This window comes from Melopsittacus undulatus, chromosome Z, assembly GCF_012275295.1.
Source record: "Melopsittacus undulatus isolate bMelUnd1 chromosome Z, bMelUnd1.mat.Z, whole genome shotgun sequence".
Taxonomy (NCBI): Eukaryota; Metazoa; Chordata; class Aves; order Psittaciformes; family Psittaculidae; genus Melopsittacus; species Melopsittacus undulatus.
This window is the reverse complement of record NC_047557.1, coordinates 72958300-72978820: the sequence shown is the minus strand read 5'-3', so window position 1 is coordinate 72978820 and position 20521 is coordinate 72958300. Positions and strand designations below refer to the sequence as shown.

Below are 20521 nucleotides of genomic sequence, written 5' to 3'. Positions count from 1 at the left end.
TCTGGTGGAGAAATGGGAAGGTACCAGACAGGAGGGACGTGGAGCTGTTGGAGCGAGTCCAGAGGAGATCAAGTGTGGTGTCATGAGAGCAGAGTAGAGGGGCAGGATCACCTCCTTCGACCTGCTGGTCACGCTCCTTTTGATGCAGCCCAGGATACGGTTGGCTTTCTGGGCTGTGAGTGCACACTGAAGCCGGCTCATGTTCATTTTCTCATTGACCAAACAGTCAAAAGGAGCGTGACCAGCAGGTCGAAGGAGGTGATCCTGCCTCTCTGCTCTGCTCATGTGAGACCTCGCTTGGAGTACTGTGTGCAGTTCTGGTGTCCTCAACATCAAAAGGACATGGAACTGTTAGAACAAGTCCAGAGGAGGGCCACGTGGATGATCAGGGGACTGGAGCACCTCCTGTATGAAAACAGGCTGAGAAAGTTGGGGCTGTTCAGCCTGGAGAAGAGAAGGCTGCATGGAGACCTCATAGCAGCCTTCCAGTATTTGAAGTGGGCCTACAGGGATGCTGGAGAGGGACTCTTCATTAGGGACTGTAGTGACAGGACAAGGGGTAATGGGTTAAAACTTAAACAGGGGACATTTAGACTGGATATAAGGAATAAGTTCTTTACTGTTAGGGTGGTGAGGTACTGGAATGTGTTGCCCAGGGAGGTAGTGAATGCTCCATCCCTGGCAGTGTTCAGCACCAGGCTGGATGAAGCCTTGGGTGATATGGTTTAGTGTGAGGTGTCCCTGCCCATGGCAGGGGAGTTGGAACCAGGTGATCTTAAGATCCTTTCCAACCCTAACTATTCTATGATTCTATGACCAACACCCCCAGTTTGTAGCGATAAAGTCACTTTTTCTGTGACTGGAGATGGTGACTCCCTGACGTACGTGCCAGTATCTGCCAAAGAGCCGCCCTCCACAGGGTTCAGCTGACCCCAAAGAGAAGGCCCCAGCCCCCAGGACTCTCCCAGTCCTACAAGAGGCCACACACCAGCAGCACCAGCGATGCTCCATCGGCTCTGGAGTGAAGGAGATCAACAAATTCCTCTTTCACTGACACAGTGGCTGCGGCTGCCGCTGTGGTAGAATCAGAGAAAAACAACAGCCTGAAAATCACTTAAGAGTTCTTTTCATCAGGGTAGGGGGACGAAAAGACCTATGCTTTAATGCTTTAAAATTGAGCGTTCCCATGGGGGGCAGGAGGAAAGGGAAAGTACAGCACATCAGGACAAGGATGTAATACCAGTAGGACTGATGATATGAACACTGATGATGGGTGTTTCAGGAACGTTTAAAATGAAGGAAGAAACAACAAACCAAATCAAAAGCAACCACTCAGACACCACCCACACCCAAATCCCAGAAAGAAGCAGGTATGTGGTATTCTTTCGGAAAGTGTTTTCAGATACATCCAGTCTGTTTTTGGGATGATCGTTTTGTGGAGGAGCAGGAAGCAATTACTAAAGGCAGTCCAAGATGGAAGGAAAAAGTAAAATCTTTTAGACATCATCTTTTTGTTTCTGACCATTCACTGAAGTCTCTTAACACAGGATATTCCAAACACGGAGAAGGCTAGGGCATGCATACACTGGGAAAGTTGGTTTTGTGAGCTGTTTGTAGCAGGCAGCAAGCACAGGAACTGAACGGGTTGGCACTGTCCAGAATGTGCTCCTGGCACCTGGTATTGTGTTGGTTTGTGTCACTTGTGAGGGAGAGCTGATGCTTCCACGTGGCTTTAAGGTGGCTCCAGCAGATGTAGTCACTCCCATCACCCCAAAGTTACTTATTTCAGTACTTCTCAAGAGATTGTTAGAAATTATCCATTTTGAGAGGAACATGCAATATTATTGGTAATCAGATGTTGAAACCTTACAGATATGCTGTATAAACCATTCCAAATTTCTTATGCTTCTGCTGCTTCTATTTCTTCTTCTCCTCTTATTCTCCTTCTGCTGCTTCTATCTGCTTCTCCTGCTGTGCTTTTGCTGCTGCTTTTCTTTTTTTTCTCCCACTTCTGCTGCTACTGCTGCTTCTGGTTCTTTTACTTCTGTTCATTGTCCTTCTTCTTCACCACCTCCTTTTGTTCTTCCTCCCACAACCACCCCAGGTCCTGGTGGGGAAAGGGCTGGGATGCAAGATAATCCATGAGCAAGGAGCTCTACTGCCTTTCCCCTTCCCTGTTTCCTTTTCCCTTCTCTTCCCTTTCTCACTCCCATTCTCTTGGGCAGCTTCACACAGGCGTTGCACCGCTCCTTCACCCAGTAGTGGTCCCAGACCCAGACCTGGACCTGCCTTCCCACTTTCCACGTGCTCTCCTCATGACACCCCAGCAGTGGCATCCACAGCCTCCTGCAGGGCCAGGAGCAGTGATTGCCTCAGGAAGCCCCCTCACCACCAGTCCCAGCAGTGGGTGCTCCCACAGCCTCCTGGAAACCTGGGAGGTGTGTTTCCCTCAGGAACACACCTCACCCAAACCCCTCTCTTGTCTCAGCCTTTCCCTTCTTCCTACCTTCTTTCGGCACCTCAGCCCTGGGACAGCCCCTCAGACCATTCCAGGGGTCAGAAAAATTATCTTGGCTTCAACTTTTCCTTTTTATATCTCCGTTAAGAGGCTCATTGCCTTCACCTTGTCCCTGAGTTTTGCTCTGGCTGGAATGAGACACCCTGTAAGGGGCCATAAAGCTGTCAGCAGGCTAGGACCAGCACCCCTCTGGCTACAAGAGTGCCCTCCCTTTGGAGAGGCATCTCCCTAGATACCCCAGGGCTCGGGGCTGATGTGCACACAGCTGGTGGCAAGACATCGTCTGCACTGAACACACCCCACATGACAATTACATGTAGAGACAGTGTGCTGGATGGGGGCTCAAATGTGAAAAGTGGGTGTTTTGCAGAGGCCATCACTGAAATTCTTTCACTATACTAAAAAGCCCCACATCTCTTTCCTTCTTCAGCATCTCCTAAATTGCTGGTGTTTGAAGGGCCATTTTTAATCCCACCTTGGAATTTTAACATTGCTGTGAGACCCAAAATGGACCAGGAAGAAGGCATAGTGCTAACATTCATTCTTGTGCCTGCCTGCAGCTACACAAGGTTGACAGCTGCCAGCACTTCCCTTTAATAGGTTACTCACCAGCCCTTCAACAATCTGGGACTTCTATCCTGTTCACATATTGCATGCCACTGCAATTCAGAGGCAAGAGCATGTACATTTAAGCACAAGAAATTATTAAAGAGAATAATGCTTAATGTTGGTTTTGTGTGAAAAGAGGCTTTACACAAAGTACTCTGAACATGGATGATAGTGGTAAATCCCTACTACTACAATTTACAGCAAACAAGGTGAGTACTGAATATTGGCATAGCAAAGGGAAGGCCAAGAGCAGTGCAAAGTGGTTGATGTAAAAGTAGGTCTAGTTACTACTACTGCTACCCAGTCCTACTGTAAGAAAAGCTGCACAGATACAGAGAAGAATCTTAAGAGTTTTGCTTGCAAATTAAAAACCAGTATTTCATACCTTACTGTCAATTGCACTAGAGTGCTCCCTGCCCAGAGCACCCCACCTAAGGCATCCTGGAGAGGGGGAAAGGTGCTGAGAGGCACCAACAGCCAAAACCATTTTACCTTTGCTGTAGTGAGAATAGCTGTGACAGAAGAATAAGGGGGTAAATTCCCCTCCTAAAACTTAAATAGCTACAGATGGAAAGACTGCAATTGTCCCTCAAGAGGGTACAAAGCTGGACTTTTTCTTAGCAACATTAATTCAAACGTCATGATGGATAAGCACGGATTTTTTTCTACTGAACTTTAGATGTAAGCAATACAGAAACTCAAATCTACATTACACATTCAGAGATGATTGCTTTTTTTTTTTTTACTCCTGTGGTATCATTAACCACCACAACATATCAGATTGTCCTGCACAGAGCAAGCCCAGTTACAGAGAAATGTTGACATGTTGAACAGTCTACCACAATTATTCCAGAATTATCCCAGGGATTATTCTTTCCCCTGGGACAATGGTAATTTCAGGACAAAAACTGCACGCTGCACCATTAACTTCCAACAGAATACAAAGGATGAGAAAAACTTATGCTTGACAGTTATATTTTCCCCTCCATAAATTATGAAAGTGTCTTTCAAAAAGGAATCTAGAATAATCTGGTGTCTGTACACTTCAGTCTCTTTTTCTGAAGGGCTGAACTTCCAAACCACAATTTTCTTTTTTTTTGTTGTTTTTTGTTTTGAAGGTATGAATTTTAGTAAAACCTTCAAATGCTGAGAAATTTTCAAACATGTACTCAGGAAACACACTGTACAATTAAACGTGTAAAAAATAAAAATAATTTTAGCGTGACACTGCTTATCTACAGTCTCAAACTAATTTCAGTCATTATTCATTATTCTCTTTTTCAGTATAGGTTATTTCATGGCTCAGTAGAGGCAATGAATAGCCTGTAACTTAGTACTCAGCTCAGGACTGATAGTGCAACGTTAAGAGGACACTGAAGAGAGCTGTCTTGATGCAAACACAGCATTTAGGTAGGCTGGGAGGCCAAGCCTAAGTACCTAAAGCAGTATTGGGCAGACCATATTCTCTTTAGCCAAAGCCTCTCCAGCATAAGATTTTGTTCAAGGAAGTTAGCGGTCAGTATGGTGTTGTACTCAGTCACTATCGTATTCCTCTACTTGTAATTCATCTTCCTCCATGATTGCTTGAGCTGCAACAGGCTGGGGCTGACTGCAAGGTAGTTCACTTCCACTGCACTGGCTAGAAGAGAGAGGGAATCCACCCAATTCATTCTCATCTATTGTGGTTTTCTCCACCTCTGCAGCCGCCTCCACAGCATGAGCATCAGCACCGTCCCCCTCGGAGCTAACAAATAAGTCTGGCATCCCAGGATCTTTATCAGTAAGTGTTTCAAGCTTTAACCTGTAAAATTATCATTGCAACAGTCAGTTACCATGACAAAATGTCTGCACCTTCATACAGAAACTGTAAGAGAAAAGAGTGCCTGTGCACCACATGGGCCACCCCTCTTCACTGGTGCTTAATAGCTTTCTCATTTTTCACCAGTAACACCCTTCATCAGTAATGTTAATTCTGCCCTACAAAGGAACAGCAAAAGACCAGATCCTGTTTGTGCTCCATGTCTTCCCTAGTACGTGTTGTTCCTTGAAATTGAACTTTTTGGTGACAGTGGTTTTCCACAGCTTTCCTCACACACACAAACCATGACCAGTTAAGTTACTGACAACAGCCCACGGTGCTTTAGACCCTTTCCAAGCAAAATCGAAATCCTTCAGGACAGGAAGCAACTTAACATGAAAAAGGCAAATAAAAAAACAAATATTAAGAAAATGGAATAGAAAGGAAATCTGTTTGACTTCTCAGTCTTTCTACCATCTCTGTATCAGCATGTTACCAATGTTCCTTTACTGTTTTTCCCACTCTACCCTGGAATAAGAAAAACACAGTTACTGACAAAAACTCATGCTGACACCAATCCCAGCTGATCAAACACTGTGCTCTCTCCTCAATGCCAGTTTTCTCATTACAGTACCATTCCCAATCCTACAAACAGGTATATGAATAATACTGCTAAATATGATAATATAGTACTATTTTTACAATAGCATAAAATGATTAGTTATATATAACTGTATTATAGTATTAATAAATGAAAGATTCCTATTTCCACTGAAACAGCTGCACCTAAGTTATTTTAATGACTGCTTAATAGTATTAATAAATGAAAGATTCCTATTTCCACTGAAACAGCTGCACCTAAGTTATTTTAATGACTGCTTAATAACATAAATTGTTTCCAATTAGGATTCCTGAAGGAAGCAAATGCTTACTAAAATACCTACACCTCTCTGTATTTCATTTCCAAAATAGTAAAGAGATGAAAAAGGATTACCATGTTTTCAGGAGAAAATTACCTGTCAGATAAAACCCTCAGTGACATACATCCAACTTATTAATACAGACACTAAACACTGATCAATATTTAAAGGTGTGCTGCAGACAAAATGAATGGCAATTAATACAATTAATTTCTAAAGTTACAAACATTCTGGCTCAGAAAAGGGAGATTGCAAATAGATACACCTGTTAAGGACACTGCTTTCTTCCCACCTAGCAACCAAAAGGCCTTTTAACACAACTGTTGGGGAACAGGATGGTTCTTGGGTAATACAGCTTTCAGTTTACACACCAGTATTCCTCAGTTAAACTCAGGCAGCAATTCCACAGTGACCTATATGGGATGTTTTGACAGATGCCCTAACAAACTTTCATGATTCAGGGATGAAAGAGTTACTCTCATCCCAGCTGTGATCTCGACCCTTTATTAGAAACAGGCCAACACAATTAAAACTGTTGATGAAGTTCAGAGATACCAAAGTGATAGAATTGTAACTCAGTTATTTAACATCTAGGACAGAGGAAATTCAGTGGCTAGTTTTATTTTAAAAATGCATTCTAAATGAATGTTTACTCTAAGTAGTCCAGTAGGCAAAAAATCCACAACGTGAAAACCAGTGCTGCTATCTCAGAGGAAGCACTCATTAAAATATTTTGTATTTCCATAGATACACAACAGTAAATATTCTCAAAGAAATACAAGTAATTCCCCATTACGCTTTTCTTCTCATACCCCAATACATATGTGAACACAGAATGTTCTGTGAAACGTCCAGATTAATGATTTATGTAATGACAAACAATAGGCAGAGCACCCTATACTCTGTATCAATTCAGTTTTATTCTCACATGAATGTTTTCGGTTATTAAAATATATTTATTCAGATCATGCACTATATTTGTCTAGGACACAGCTAATATCTCATGCAACAGGAAAGAAAGCTAAAGAAGGATTACAAGCAAGACTATAGTGAAAATGTGGCTACCAACACTGTAAGGATAAATAAATTTGAAGTGAAAAGGAGATTTAACAAGCAAAATAAATTGCCATCTTGCCAGTGAGGGATAATACCACATCACAGATGTGCACAGAAGATGTTTTTCTATGAAAGGGTTCTTTTCCTCAGTATAGAAGGAAGGTGAGGAGAAAAGAACAGGAGGAGGAGACAGTCTTACTTTCTTTAAGAAAAGACAGAACTTGAGTTTACCTCCCAAGATTTCTTTTCAGTGGTAACCTCCCAACATCCTGGATAAAAGCAATCTGAGCTAAAAAATAAAGAATCACCAGTATCACATTGGGTAGATCATAACATACATACAACCAAAACTACTGCAAAGTAAATAATTTGTAACTTTAGTCCAGTATTCTTGTATATACTTGCATTATTTTGGACACCAAAACACTGCACATGTATTTTTTGTCTCCAAACTGCCTGCCATATTCCCATGAAATAAAAACAAAACCCAGGATGTTCATCAAGTGTGTATTTATGATGCAGAGTTATTATTCCATAGCCCACAAAATCAATTCATCTCAGTGTCAAGACCTAAGCTAAGGTATGAAGACTTTTAGTAGAAGTAATTGACAAAGCATAAGCAACCCAGATGTCTAAACAGCAATTTTATAATTATGTACCACAGAAAGTTTTTCCACATGAACTGTCTGCTATTGGATTACCTCAGGTTACACATTTTTCGACTGCACTGCAAACTTGGATTTTGTTCACTTTTTCTTAGGAAAGTCTTTTAAGTCTGCTGATGACATGGGAAAAGGATCAGTAAGCAGTGCAGATCTAGTTAAAATTGTCTACTAGGTTTCCAAAAGTCTTCTCACCAAATATTCTATTAGATTTAAAAGAAGCCTTAAGCCTAAGAGAACCCCTTCATTAATAACCTTTGAGAAACAATTAATTAATACAAAGTGGGGAAATGGGTACAGAGTTAACAGTTAATGCCTGCAATGGAAAAAAAGTGCAAATACAGTTCCACAGAGATCTGTACTAGGACCTCAGCTATTCAATACATCTTTAAACATAACCCTGTGAAGAGAAAGGATGAACATGAGCAGTTTGCTGATTCCACCCAAGTTAGACAAGCTAGTAAGCAGCTGGGCAGACAGAAAAACTGCAATTATCTGAAGAGACTAAGTGAGAAGGCAATCAATTAAAAAGCACAGATACCAGAATCACATGCAGGAAAAGGGAAAAATTATTTCAAATACTGCAACATGAAGATCTCATCTTACACATTTAAAAAGCATCATACAGGTCTCTCTTCTACCAAGAGAGACACTTATTTGAATTATTTCAGTTACATTAAGTTTTTTAAATGTTCTCGATACTGTTGCAAACCCAGCAGGATAGCTTGAATTTTGACTGTGCTACTGGAAACATTTTGGGGTATCACTTACATGCATTTACCCTATTTTCTTAACTGAGGCAAAAGCACAGACAGTATTGACATCTGGGGTTACAAAATTGCACCGTATGCTTTAGTTACCAAAAAAAAAAAAAAAAAAAGAAGAGTCCAAAGAGTCCAAGATTAAAAGTTACACTCGATTTACCTTGATTTCTCATTGGATTTGCTAACGTAGCAAGATAAGGCAATAGCTCAGTCTGAAGGCATTCAGGTGGTAAACAGAAGCTTGAAAAGAGAGATTTTGCAGCAAGGCAATTTTCTTGATACTGTAAGAATTAGGAGGAAAAGAAACACAAGTAAAAAACTGGTACATCATCATTAATGTAAATATTCTATACCACAAAAAGCAGACTTTCTCCTTGCCTGCTGGATGACTACACACAGGCTACTGAAAAGTAAGATCAGAGAAAAAAGAGAAGCCATTAGAGTTAACATAAAAATGGTGACATACTTCACTGTTGCCTTTTAAAATTAAATTCTGGAAATTAAAATTTCCAGAAAATATTTATGCTTTGATTAGAGAATCCTCCCCCCACCCAGGCCAGTATTTCTTGCCAGATACAGCAAGTGTCATTTCAAATGTAAAAAACTGTCAAGAGCTTTGGCATCTCATGAACAATCTATTTCTGATAAACACAAACCAGCAGTAATTTCTTAAGCTTATGCAACAGTTTAATATGATTTAAACTGCACAAAACCTTAAACTGACTTCTAGGAATACTTGTGTCTCCATTAACTTAGGACTAAGGCTCTCCCAACAGTGAGCCAACTTGGACACTTGAATCAGACTTTGTTAGAGGCCTCCAACTGATTTTTCCATTAAAAGAATAATAAAAATTTAACTCTTCATCCAAGAATTTTTTTGAAAACAGGTTTTTTGAGCAAATACCATCAACATTACTCAACTATCATCCCCTTCAAGAAAGAAAATAAAACAAAACAATAATTGAAAAAAATAATCATTTACCTTTTTATCAATAAAGAACCACTGGGGTTTATGCAAAGGCCGGAACCCCATCCCTCCTTGGTGATGGGCAAAGGCTCTGGACATATTTGAATGTATCACCCCGCGGGTGGCCACAGATGCACTGTATTTTTCCATCACAAGCTGTGTCTATGACAGAAATCAGGCATAATGTGAACAGTGTGTCTCACGTGAATCACAACACACTCTGTAATTGCAGGGACACAACAGGCACAGAATCTGTTGAGATTACTGTGACATTTTACTCAAAGCAGCTGACTGAAAAAGCAGTGCAGTTACATCAAGGAAAAGACATATGCTGCAGAGCATTTTTACAGTAAATATATTCTACCTAAAAATATTTTGTGGAGTATTTTGTAAAACCCTGTAGCCTGCCATAATAAAATACTGACAGATGCTGGACAAAAAGTTGGACCTGCATCTCTTCTATACTTGATTTACTTCAACATTCATTAACAACTCACTGTCACCTATGCTGCAAGTGTGAAGTAAACATTCATAAACACTTAGAGGAAAGTCTAGGAAATCAATGTTAAGAATATTAAAAAAAGCATGTGAGTATAAAAAGGTGACACTTACACTCCAGTTACTACAAAGGACGTCAGCGGTGCTTAAGTATTCACTGGCTCTCACTACATCATCTATATCAGAAAAAAAGTCTACATAGTTCTGGTGAAGGTATAAATTAAACATGCTTCCTGACATATGTGATTTTTCCACAATATCCTATTAGGAAACAAAAAACAAAAGAAAAAGTTCCAAGTTTTATGAGTGCATCCAATAAGAGATACAACACATTCAGATGGTTCAGGAGCTGCCATACATGATCTACAAAGTGATGGTTATATACAAAAGGAAGGTTGGCTTGCTTCCAGAGAAAGCTAAAGGAGGAACACAGGGGCAAAAGCCATTACTGTATTCAACTCTCTTAATGAGTGGTAACAGAAAGGTGAACTCCTATTGACAAAGCACAGCAAAAAAATGCGAGCTAAATCACAGGCTGCAGCAAGCGCAAGTCCACTTTCCACCTCAAGATCACCAGTGAAGAGAGAGTGTCTGTTCTTGGAGATCCTCAAAACTCAACAGATCAAGTTCCTGGGAACCCACTCTTAATTTGAATTTAGCTTCCAGAGGTCTCTTCCACATTAATTACTCTGCAACTTGGACAGACTGAATAAACATATACTAAAATCAGTGACAAAACACCTGGGCTTAAGAATTTGCATCAACCACTAAGTTTGTTTTGTTTGGGGTTTTTTTCAAACCGAAGTGGAATCAAGTAGCTATTACATACATACCTCTGGCTGAATAAGCAAGGTGTCCCGACGGTATTCTGATAAGTGAGCAGGCAGCTGAGGGAATTCTGATTCTGACACTGGTTCTCCTACAAAGGATTTTACAAACTTTTTAGTCTTTCAGTATCAGAAATGTTGCTACACTTCTGCACGTAATCAAAAAAGCCAGAAGACACACATTTCAGATTAAATATTCGAAATCAGAATAAAAGTTAGATAGGAGAAAAGAACAGACATGCATAGCTACTGGATAGCAGTTTTCACATACACAGAGCATCACTTTCAGCTACTGTTAATTCTGCAGCTGATTTTAGAACTGATAAGGTGAATCATCACTGAAATGTGGAGAGCCAGTGGTTTAATGGATCCTGATTTAGTGTAGATAGTTCTAGTTTAATAAGTAGCAAATGTTTGTGAATTATAGTTTTAATGCTAAAAAACAGTACTGAACCATGCAGAGGGAACAGGCTGTTTCTGTAAATTTACAGAACCTGGTGTAGAAAAAGTAGAACTTTCGGTAGTAGTAAGGTGGAAAGTAGTTTGGAGAGGTGGAAAGGGGATACTGTACGAACGGATGGAAGAGGTTTTTCAGGTCAGAATGGACAGAGGACAAATGTCTGTTAATAGGAAATAAAGAGCTGAGATAAAAAGTAGGAGAACAAGAGAGCAGATGCACATATAATGGAGGCAGTAGCCATGAGGCTGCAGGACTGTTCTGTATTTAGGAATACAGACAAGTACAGAATGTAGCAGTCCAACACTGTCTATTTCTGCACAAAGGAAAAAAACTGCTTTTGTACAAAGCAACAAATGTGCTGGCTACGTATCTGGCTTTACATGCATGACAGCACAGGGAATTAATGCAACTAGAGCTACACAATTTTATTACACATGTCCTACAACTTAATGAAACATTACCTAATAAATACAGACAGCTGAAATCTCAGTGACCACAGTCATTCCTAGTGGTATACTGTTATTAATGACCAAAGACAGAAAGTGCAGGTCACTGTAAGCCTTACTTTAGCAAAGGTAGCTCCTAGCAGCTGACATGCTTTGCCCAAGGAAAGGAAGAATAAGTTAAAGTTTTCTTACTTTTGCAGTAAATTATCTTCCCCAGAGCATGGAAAAGAAAAATGGAAGCATCTTTGCCACCAATAGCTTGTATCTCCTGGTCTTCTGAATTATCAGCTTTAGTTTTCTTTCTTACTTTAGATACTGCTGGTGCTGCTTCACATTTTACTGTGGAGCTCCTTTCCTTCTTTAACCAAAACTCTTTCTCCAGTAAGTAGTCTACCAATAAAAACAAAAATACAATCAGGATAAAGTATACGAATCCAAACATATTTCCTATTCTTAAATTACACCAATACACACGTAGCTGCTGTGGTTTAGCCCCAGACGGCAACTAAGCACAACACAGCACCTCACTCGCTCCCCCACCAGTTTCATAATTGAAATAACATAGTAACAATACTATAAGAAACTGTAATGAAAAAATAACAAAAGAGAAACAAAACCCAAGAAAAACAAGAGATGCAAATTAAAAGCAATTGCTCACCACCAACTCACTGATGCCCAGCCTGTTCCTGACCAGCAGCCCCCAGCCCGCTTTCCTCCTGGGTTTCATGCTGAGCATGATGTCCTATGATCCGGAATATCCCTTGGGCCACTTGGGGTCAGCTGTTCTTACTTGTGTCCGGCTTCTTGTGCCCTCACTGGCAGGTCAGCATGAGAAGCTGAAAAGCCCTTGACTTAGTGTAAGCCCTGCTCAGCATCAGTGTGTCATCAGCACTGCTCTCAGATTAAAGCCAAAACACAGCACTGCACCAGCTACTAGGAAGATAATTAACTATATCCCAGCCAAAATCAGGACAGCAACAGATGGTACTCAGATTTTAGACAACATGTAACAGTCATGACATGGAATGCTTTCAGCTTAACAAAATAAACAAATAACCTCCTCCCACCCACACACAAACACAAAACCTTTGTGTATTTCATTCCTGCTCCACAGCAGCATATAAAAAATTATTTTACATAGCTCACCTAGCTGTGCTGCAACAGTGAACAGAATGCCTTTACAATAGAAGTGTTCAGAATGTCTTAACAAAGTCACAGGTATTTACCCTTCATAGAAGAAAACTGAAGACTGTTTATTGCACTTCTTATATCACCTGAACAACCTCTGCAAAGCAACTCCAGAGAAGTTCTGTCAAAAGCAAAATTCTTTTCTCTCTTCTACAAATAAAAAGAAACATTCAAAGCAGTAAGAAAAGTTGGGACAAGGAGCATTTGAACATTACCCTGGCTGTGGGGATCTAGCTCTGATAGACACCATAAATAAACTACATGAGCATCCAGTATGTGCTCAAACCACATAATACTACTAACTTTAAAAATCTGAATCCATTTAAGCACATTGCCACATTTTAGACAGCATACTGCAGAGAATAAAGCACACAACTCTTTGCAAGGTGTCACTCAATATTAGACTTGGTTGCAATGAAAACAGATCTATTGTGTGCAGTTCTGGTGCCCTCAACACAAAAAGGACACGGAACTGTTAGAACAAGTCCAGAGGAGGGTCACGAGGATGATTAGGGGACTGCAGCACCTCCTGTATGAAGACAGGCTGAGAAAGCTGGGGCTGTTCAGCCTGGAGAAGAGAAGGCTGTGTGGAGACCTCATAGCAGCCTTCCAGTATTTGAAGGGGGCCTACAGGGATGCTGGGGAGGAACTATTCATTAGGGACTGTAGTGACAGGGCAAGGGGTAATGGGTTGAAACTTAAACAGCAGAGGTTTAGATTGGATATAAGGAAGAAATTCTTTACTGTTAGGGTGGTGAGGTACTGGAATGGGTTGCCCAGGGAGGTTGTGAATGCTCCATCCCTGGTGGTGTTCAGGGCCAGGCTGGATGAAGCCTTGGGTGATACGGTTTTGTGTGAGGTGTCCCTGCCCATGGCAGGGGGGTTGGAACTAGATGATCTTAAGGTCTTTTCCAATCCCAACTGTTCTATGATTCTAGGTTGGGAATAATATAGGACTTGGGTTCATGACCTCTTCTCACCTTGCTGGGTACAATAAAAATTACTTCTGCTCCTATTATTTGTTTCATATATATATGCAGCTTCTGTAAAAGGCAAGAGAATCTTCAGCAGTAACTCTGAAGACTTGGACCACAGACCAAGTGGAACTGATCTCAAAAACAAGACAACTTTCAGTTTGTTTCTTGTTTTCTGTTGGGAGGACTGGTGAGGGTTTTTGGGGGGTGTGGGGCTCTGCTATCAAAGATCAAACAAATGTACCAACAAAGATAAATAATACATTTCAGATATAAAAGCCTGAAATCTATTGCAAGCACTGCACAAGTTACCAGTTTTGATGACTTACCAAACTAGCTTCTGTTGCAGCAATTCGATTAAGAACTTTCATCATATTTGTTGTTGAAATGGGCTTGAAACTGTTGGATTTCATTAAAAAAGAAAAATTAGTTTTTGACTTCTCATTAATTTCAATCAAGTTTTAATGAGATAAAAGATCTTACCTAATAGTGGATATACACAGCTCCTCTAAGATGTCCACTGGGAATAGTAACCTCTGCTTGTTGTCTCCACTGAAGTTGTCTGATATAATAAATATAAGTGGACATCTACTCATACGAACAAATCTCCTAAAATGAGACATATGTATGGTAAGAATCAAACTTCAGTTTACTGTGAGTGGGTGAAGCTAATCCTTAAAACTTTATTTGCAACTGACCTGAGAATTTCATGTAGGCTGCTAGGCTCTCGATAGAATTGGTTAGGTAGGTCCTATTCAAAACAAAAGAACTGCTGTCATTACATTAGATGTAAATATTCTCTCCCATAGACTGTTATGGCACATCACTCGCTATGTGTTTTATTCCTAGTTAGCTAGTTCACAATTAAATTTGCATGTGACTAACACTGAAGATAACCAGATAAAAAATAAGGAAAAAAACCCCCTATAGCATAGCTTTTTCTTCTTTCATTATGGAAAACAATTATCTAAGGAATCATACCACAGACTGGTTTGAGCTGGAAGCTCATCCAGTTCCAATCCCCTACCACAGGCAGGGACATCTTCCACTAGACCATGTTGCTCCAAGCGCCATCCACCCCATCCAACCTGACCTTAAGCACTGCCAGCGATGAGGTGGCCACAGCTTCTCTGGGCAACCTACGGCAGGGCTTCACAACCCTCACAGTAAAAAAAAAAAAAATTAAAAAAAAAAAAATATATATATAATGGTAAACATTTTCTTTCTGTCCTTGCTTCTTAAGAAACAGCCTTGGATGTTTATGGAGCCTGCTAGACTGAGTTTTACACAGAAAATAAACACCCAAGTTAGCAGCTCCACCAATGAAGACAGCAGGATATGTTATTGATACATGAAAGGACCTACACAAGAAAGTGACTTTATGCAGTCACAGAAAAACATGCTTCCTAAATTCTACAGTACATCACATCACTCAGCTAGAATTTTTGTCTCCTCTATTCTCTTTCTTGAAAGATGAAACTTTCTTGAAATTTTACAACTTGACTATCATAAAATTCTTCTCTCAGAAAAAAAAAAAAGCTCAAAAAGAAAATGCCACTGAAACACACTCTCGAATAAGTAAAAATCACATCTTCTCCTGTATCTCCCATTATGGCTTACAACCCCCTACACTTCATATCTCTGCCCTAAATAATGTCCCCTATATAAGGCCAGGAATGCTGCATTTCAAATACTTTCCACTGTGTTAATTCTTGCATATCTTTTGTACTCTCCTGGATCCTTAAATAACAGGAATAGCAAAGAGGTTTTTTTCCCCTTCTTTCTGTCTACACACATACGTATTTCTAGAAAGCTAATCATATAGAAACATGGGTATGACTTCTGAAAATTGTTTTGGTCTATGTTTTGATATAATCTTATTTCTGTGTACAAAGTAGTCTCCAGTTTCTGCCTATCAGTTTATAGTTAGGCTTGGTTCTAGGCTGCTGTAGAAACTTAAGTAATAAAGAACTCATCTGCAGTAACAGCAAACTAATTTCTGACAACATGAATACACCAACTGAAGCTAGTTACCATGTTAATGTTATAATAAAAGGTACCGTTTTCAAAACAAGATTTCACAAGTCTTCACTTACTTCAATAAGAATAAGCTTTTTATCATTTTCTGAGGACTCCCCAAGCATCTGAAGTTTGTTATACTTATTTGCTCTTAATAGAAAATCTTGAAAAACAGCTGCTTGGGCCTGACTCGGAAACGTATGAAAATTTGAGTCTGAAAAAGAAAACTAATTAAAAATATGTATTCTGTATTATACAAATAAGAATACAAATACCCACAAGAACTGATACCACTCATGGTATTTTCTGACAGCAGGCACTGAACAGCAGCAGACAAGCCCTTTGGCAAACACATGGCAAAACCAGAGTATTTTTAAAGGGCAGAATTCAGTTGAGGGTGCACATGAAGACAGACTTAGCTATTTTTTTAATTGGCTCAAATAATATCCAAGCTACTACATAGCTCTCTATATTGATATGAACTGCAGATTGTTTTGGAGTAAACACTGTAAAAAAAAACAAAAACAAACAACAAACCTAAGAGCAGAAAAAAAGATTCTTATTAAACATTAAGGATATGGCTCATATGGCTGTGACCTCGAAGGTTACAGACACAAAAGAATAAAAAAATACACAATATAAAAATAACTTGAAGGGCAAAGAAACAAAAAGGGGCAAAGAAAAAAACAAAATACTTACCATGGCCAAACATATTTCTTAAGTCTTCTTTTGTGAAGTCTAAAGATATTGGATTGATCCATTCTTGCACCTGAACACCAAGATCTTTTGCTAATATTTGTATAGTTGCAGTCTTTCCACAACCGGGAGGACCAGTCAGCAGTAAAATAGAGCCACCCTGTCAGGGGGAGGGGAAAGGAGTGGGGAAAAATATCCAAAATATGATACATAAAGACTGAAAATTGACTGAAGATAAATATTAGCTGAGTTTCTTCTTTAATTTCTGTAGTAACAATTCTCTTTTCCCAATAAAAAACAGAGCTAAATATTTTGTATTATTAATTTACCTGTTTTCAGGTAGAGTTTTCAGATAGAAAGAGCTAGACTCAAACTTTGAAAGCCTTGCTCTTAGTTTTTAATGTATCTGTTTAGTTAACTGCACACCATGTAGACTAGAAACATTAGACACCAAACTGAAGAATCAGGTCTGAAAAACACTAGGCAAGACTGGCAAATTATGCTTGTGTATAGGAATGCCTCTTACCAATCACAAGGTTAAAAGCATACTATTACATAAAGTCTGTGTAACTGGGAATTTCTCAAGATACTTAATCTGTGGAAGACAAAATGCAGTTACAAGCACAAACTGCAAAGGTGTGAACTGACTTGATCCTAGAAAACAGTATTTCTGAGCAAAACCAGAATCCATCTGTTGGCAGCATAAGCCCAAAACAAATCTACACGCTCTAATCTAGGTCCTTACCAGACTTCTTACAGGTAGTGATTATGTATCTATTGCATTGTAGGGTGAGTTTTTCTCTGAAATTAAAATAAAATTGAATGCAGCTCATTTGTATGGTTTTGTAACCCTAGATGCTAGTTTTAGGAGTATTACCTGCTTTGGCTGCCTCTGTAATATGTGTATTTTTAACCAGGCTTCAACTTCTTCAATCTTCTTCTTTTGCACAGCAAGGTCATTCTAAAACAAGATTAAAATATACTGAGTGCATATACACACTTGCTGGTTTCCAAGACTGTAAAAATGAGGTTCAAGAACAGAATACGTGCTGACTGGAATATTAAGATATGTATAAGCATAAACATATGAAACTGGAACATACTATGTAGAAATAAATGGAACAGTTAAGAGTAATCATTTCAGCCTGTTTTCTCCAACAACCAATTTTCCATCACTATCTGTTAGAAAATATTTATTTATTTATTATTCCTAAAGTAACATTACAATCTTGCCTGTTTGTGCCAGTATGCCTTATACCTATTGCTGGAAGTGGTACTTTTTAGGTTCTACCAACTCTAATACTACATAGCTTTTCTGAACTTCTGCAAATCTCATGCAACTTACTCATCTTCTAGCCTTGCAACTCAATTCCTCTCCAGAGATAAGATATTGAACATCGAAATATAAAATACAAGTACTATAGTAACTTATTTACATCAACCAGCACTCAAAACTACGACACATTTATCTTACATGCTGACATCTTTGAAACACACTGTGAAGAAGCTGTTTCAAGGGCAGAATCAGTGAAGGCAGGTTTACTACAGGTTTGAGTCTTTTCTCCTTGAAGTCCTAAGGTACCACAGTGCCCACACCCTCAAAGTCATGTACAAGATGTATCAAGCAAATAGTAGATAGCAGAAACTGCAGTCAATACTCTGAACATGCTAATGGACTGGCTACCTGCTGCCCAGTAACACTCAAGATGATTTCTGTTATCCCTCCCATAATGAGTGCACTGACTCAGTTCTCTCCTCTTTCTTTAGCTGCAGATTTTCCTAGTACTTGGAGCTGGGACATCCAGCTGAAATTCAGAAACAGGTTCAGAAGTTCAGTAGATTGACAGGAAACACCTCATCAGTGGTTTTATATCTTCAGGAAGCCTGAGAAAAATGCATTTCCTATAGATAAATACTCACTAAAATCTTACCTACAAGCAGTAAATAAATCAAACTAGTACTTCACTGCTCTAGTAAAACAGGATATACCTAGCACCTGCCCAATACAGATGACGAACAGAACTGATGAGCACAACAGGTCACACTGTAATGTTACTACTACATCAGCATTTAGAGTAACTCTCACACCTGAGTTTCAGGTTTGTATCTATCTACCCATGGTTCATCTTGAGACTGGTCCCGGTTTTGTCTGGGCTTGCTATGATGTAGATGTACTGAAGATGACTTTGCTCTTTTTCTGGGCGGAACTTTGCTTCTTCTTTCTGTCACAGAAGACACGTCTTTCTGCTGCGGCTGCTGGTTTCTACCAGAGTTGTCTTCTAGTGGCTTCACAGGAACGGCACTGGGGGAAATACTTGTGTTTCCTAAGAAGTCACCAAATGAATGCGCCAACCAATCTGCCACCTGGTAAAATACAAATGTTTTGCTTCAATGTAGCACTCTCCCCCCCTTTATTTGGTATAGCTGTCTCTACAAAATCTGAGATTTTTATCAAGCATATGTAAGAATACTTCATACATGTAAAGAACTTCATTAGAATTGGAGGTTGGAACTGCATGACCTTTACGGTCCCTTCCAACCCAAACCATTCTATGATTCTATGACTAACTCTTAGTTAGCCACAAACCTGTGCAGTTAAGCTTTTTGAATGCATCAGTTACATGCTTCTTTAGTATTAAAAACCTTACACACTGGTATTTTGCAGCAAATCAGCAAATCTGAACAAGCTGAAAATTCTGAAAACACAAGTTCAAACTAAACTATTAAAACTCTCATAAGAATGAAAAACTGGTATATGCTTATTTAAATCCTTTTTATATTAAGGTCATAGTCATGTTGTATGTCCTCTGTCCCTCATATTTTTGCATGTGGCATTTACTTTTTTCCTTTTATAACATTGACAATGCAGGAATTTGTGTTTAGATGTCAGAAATAGATGTCAGAGAACCATTAGCTGGGCAGTGCTGTAAAATCAAATGTTTCATTTACTTATCAGGAATCCAGAATCAGACTGTCACTCAGAAGTCTATCTGATAGTGACAAGAAACAAAACTGCTAGCAGCACCAATGTTTAAGATTTAGAAATACCCTATCAGGATGGGTGTACAAACTTAGATCCAGAGCTACTTTTCAGCCTACCTATGGTCCCAAAAATATTACAATGATTACAGGCTCTCTGCTGCTAACAACCACGTGCTAATCTTTTACCATAGGACCTGTAAAAGATGACATGCCAAAACCGAGCTCTGAAAACAGGAACAAGAGAACAGACACGTTGTTTCCAAAAAGGTCTATGAATGTTCTGCCGTTTATATATAAGAATTAATCAAACAGACCATTACCACTGGTCACAGCTCATCGATCCAGCTTGTCCAGATCTCTCTTCAGAGCCTTCCTACCCTCCAGGTCAATACTCCTAGCTCTACCCCTAGAAGTGTTCAAGGACAGGATGGATGGGGCTTGAAGCAACCTGGTCTAGTGGAAGGTGTCCCTGCCTGTGGCAGGAGTTTGGAAGTGGATGAGCTTTAACGTCCCTTCTAATCCAAACTAGTCTGTGATTCCATGATTCTACAAAGAGCACCAACAACTGAGCCTGCTTGCTTTTAACGTTATTCAGACAAAACCTATTTTTAGTTGAATTTGCATATTTACAAGGGGTCCAGTAACATCCTGTGAGGAAGTTACCTTTTCATGCACTGCACTAATAAAAAAAAAATAACACATTATACATTAAAATAAACCAAAAAGCCCACACAACTGAAGAGGAAATGCCCAGAGAGAGACTAAGGGATAATTACCAGGCCTAAAACCACCGCTAATCCCCATTCCCCTCCCCTGAGAGGCCTACCTCAGCCGGCACCGTCTGTTTTCCCGAGGAGCTTGCAGACATCGTCAGCCCGACCGGCGCCGATCAGCCAGTCGGACGCACTAGCGACCAGCCGGGCCTGAGGGGACAAGCCCGGCCGCGGGCCGCCTCAGAAAAGAACCCTGCTCCCGAGCAGCCTGAGACCGACGCGTGACCCAGAGAGCCGAGCCGAACACATCACTCCACCCACCAACTTCCCAGGGCCCCTTCTGCTCCGGCGGCCTTTAGCTGTCCTCACCGCGCCTGCCTGCCTGTCCAAGCCGCCTTACACCTCGGACAGAGAGAATGACGCC

The 20521-nt window shown here is 40.0% G+C and overlaps 1 protein-coding gene across 3 annotated transcripts; it reads right to left on the bottom strand.

Annotated features, from left to right (window-relative positions):
- Positions 1-1110: 1110 nt before the first annotated feature.
- On the bottom strand, positions 1111-20434 carry RAD17 (RAD17 checkpoint clamp loader component). Of its 3 annotated transcripts, none has more exons than XM_031044362.2 (16): positions 20211-20434; positions 18491-18766; positions 17280-17363; positions 16406-16562; positions 15784-15920; positions 14386-14438; positions 14171-14296; positions 14017-14086; positions 12752-12863; positions 11718-11915; positions 10626-10711; positions 9907-10053; positions 9310-9456; positions 8488-8608; positions 7133-7190; positions 1111-2122 (listed from the first exon to the last, which is right to left on the bottom strand). In XM_031044362.2, exons 1-16 carry the CDS (start codon positions 20250-20252, stop codon positions 2065-2067), a joined length of 1872 nt encoding a protein of 623 aa, XP_030900222.2. In that variant the 5' UTR covers positions 20253-20434; the 3' UTR covers positions 1111-2064. The 3 variants fall into 3 exon arrangements, with proteins under 3 accessions (XP_030900222.2, XP_005143818.2, XP_030900223.1); XM_005143761.4 differs by lacking the exon at positions 1111-2122 and adding an exon at positions 3844-4928; XM_031044363.2 differs by lacking the exons at positions 1111-2122; positions 17280-17363; positions 18491-18766; positions 20211-20434 and adding an exon at positions 3844-4928 and having other exon boundaries at positions 15784-15933; positions 16406-16449.
- Between the last annotated feature and the right edge of the window lie 87 nt (positions 20435-20521).